At 38.3% G+C, this 2,394-nt stretch overlaps 1 protein-coding gene across 1 annotated transcript; it reads left to right on the forward strand.

The window, feature by feature from the left end:
• Window positions 1-298: 298 nt before the first annotated feature.
• LOC139899643 (uncharacterized) lies at window positions 299-2,101 on the forward strand. Its single transcript, XM_071882498.1, has 3 exons — window positions 299-970; window positions 1,072-1,354; window positions 1,593-2,101. Exons 1-3 carry the CDS (start codon window positions 299-301, stop codon window positions 2,099-2,101), a joined length of 1,464 nt encoding a protein of 487 aa, XP_071738599.1.
• The last annotated feature ends 293 nt before the right edge of the window (window positions 2,102-2,394 follow it).

A 2,394-nucleotide genomic window follows, 5' to 3' on the forward strand; every position in this document is an offset into this window, starting at 1 on the left:
TAGAGCAGCAGATCGTTCATTACCATTCACGAGGGTTTTGAAAAGCTGTTTAAATAAAAAATATTTTGCGTGGACGGAAGAGGCTGAAACAGCTTTTCAAGATGTTAAACGACTTTTAATAGAGTTACAAATGTTAACTGCACCAGTAGCAGGAGAAACATTAATTCTGAATATGGCAGTGTCGGCAGAAGCCATTAGTTCAGTTTTAATCGCAGAACGAAATGGAGTGCAAATGCCAATATATTTTGTCTGTAAGATATTACAGTAAAGTGAAACCAATTATCCGCCCATTGAAAAAATGGTATATGCTTTAGTATACACAGCTAGACGACTCAGGCGGTATTTTCAAGGACATCCAATTCTTGTATTAACAGATCAACCAATAAAGCAAATTTTGAAACATCCAGAATCATCAGGGCGTCTAGCGAAATGGGCAATTGAGTTGGGGGAGTATGAAATCAATTTTTCACCTAGACATGCAGTCAAAGGGCAAATTTTGGCAAATTTTCTTTTAGAAACGACTGAAATAGTAGATTATTCAAGAAATACTAAAATTAGTATTTGCATGTGGGAGTTGCATACTGATGGAGCATCAAGTGAAGAGGGAGTTGGTGCAGGATTGGTGCTTACAAGCCCGGAAGGGGAAGAGCATACGTATGCACTCAAGTTTTGTTTTTATGCATCTAACAATGAAGCAGAGTATAAGGCATTGCTTTCCGGCCTCCGCATAGCGTTTAAAATGGGAATAAAATATTTACGTGCCTATGTGGATTCTCAAATTGTTGCACAACAAGTTAATGGGACATTTGAAGCAAAAGATATATCAATGAAGCGATATTTACAGTTGGTTGAGAAGATTTCCAAAAATTTTGAAACCTTGGAGGTTGTGCAAATATCAAGAAATAAGAACAAAAAAGCAGATGTGTTGAGCAAGTTAGCAACATTTGATCATTTACATAAGAAAGTTTTGGTAGAAGTTTTGAAGGATAAGTCCATAAATAAAAGGTGGTAGTAGCAACCGTTGAGGAAGGAGGATTGTGTTGAATGACTCCTTATGTGAAGTATTTGTAGGACGGAACACTTCCAGATGACGTCACGGAAGCAAGACGGATAAAGGTAAGTGCTCCACTCTACGTATTGGAGAATGGTGTGCTCTACAGAAAGTCTTTTAACGGTCCAAATTTGAGGTGTTTAGCACCACAACAAGCTGTAGTTGTGGTAAAAGAAATGCATGAAGATTTGTGTGCCCAGCATTCTGGTTATAGAACCATTGTGGCTCGAATTATGAGACAAGGGTATTATTGGCAAACAATCTATAGGGATACGGCAGAAACAATTAAAGCATGTGATGCATGTCAGCGGCACGGGACCGTCCAACGTTTGCCAAAATATGATTTAATTTCAGTGTCATTCGCATGACCATTTTGCAAATGGGCAATTGACATAGTAGGACCATTCCCGAGAAGTGTTGGCAATGCAAATTTTTTGGTGGTTGCATTTGATTATTTCACCAAATGGGTTGAATCAAAGGTGTTAGCACGGATAAAGGGTGACAACATCAAGAAGTTTGTATGGAATGATATTGTGTGCAGATATGGTTTGCCAAACAAAAATTGTAAGTGATAATGGTAAAAAATTTGCAGATAACCCATTCAAAAGTTGGTGTGAGGAGTTAAGCATTAAACAAACATTCACCTCTGTTGCTCACCCACAAGCAAACGACCAAGTTGAAGTCACAAATAAGGAAATTTTAGCCGGCATAAAGGCTAGATTGGGTTTAAGTCAGACTAAATGGGTAGATGAAGTACCATACGTTATGTGGGCTCACCGTACAACGCCAAAACGGAGCACGGCAGAAACGCCGTTCAGCTTGGTATATGGAACTGAATCAGTAATAGCAGCTAAGATTCGTGTACCAACGCAAAAGGTTTTGGCATTTGATGTAGAAAAAATTTCATCCGTCTTGCGTGAAAACTTGAATTTATTGGAAAAAGGCGTATCATGGCCACTATACTTCAAGCGGATGCTAAGCAGCGAATGGCAAAATATTACAATAAACGGGTCAGGCATGTGCAATTCAGAAAAGAGGATTAGGTGTTAAGGGATAATGATGCAAGCAGACAAGCAAAACAAGGAAAGTCGGGGCCACGATGGGAAGGGCCATACAAAATCATACGAGCACATCCTAATGGATCATATACCCTCGTAGCACCCTCCGGTGAGGAAATGCAAAGAACGTGGAATGCAATGAGTCTAAAGAAATTTTGTGCTTAGTATTGCATATTCAAATAGCCTGATCAACTATTATGAATATGAGATGCAATCATACATGTAAAAATTTCTATAAGTAATAAGAATTAAAACATTCTTATAGCATATTGTTCATAATTTTTA

Source organism: Rutidosis leptorrhynchoides, chromosome 1 (assembly GCF_046630445.1).
Source record: "Rutidosis leptorrhynchoides isolate AG116_Rl617_1_P2 chromosome 1, CSIRO_AGI_Rlap_v1, whole genome shotgun sequence".
NCBI classification, from domain to species: Eukaryota; Viridiplantae; Streptophyta; class Magnoliopsida; order Asterales; family Asteraceae; genus Rutidosis; species Rutidosis leptorrhynchoides.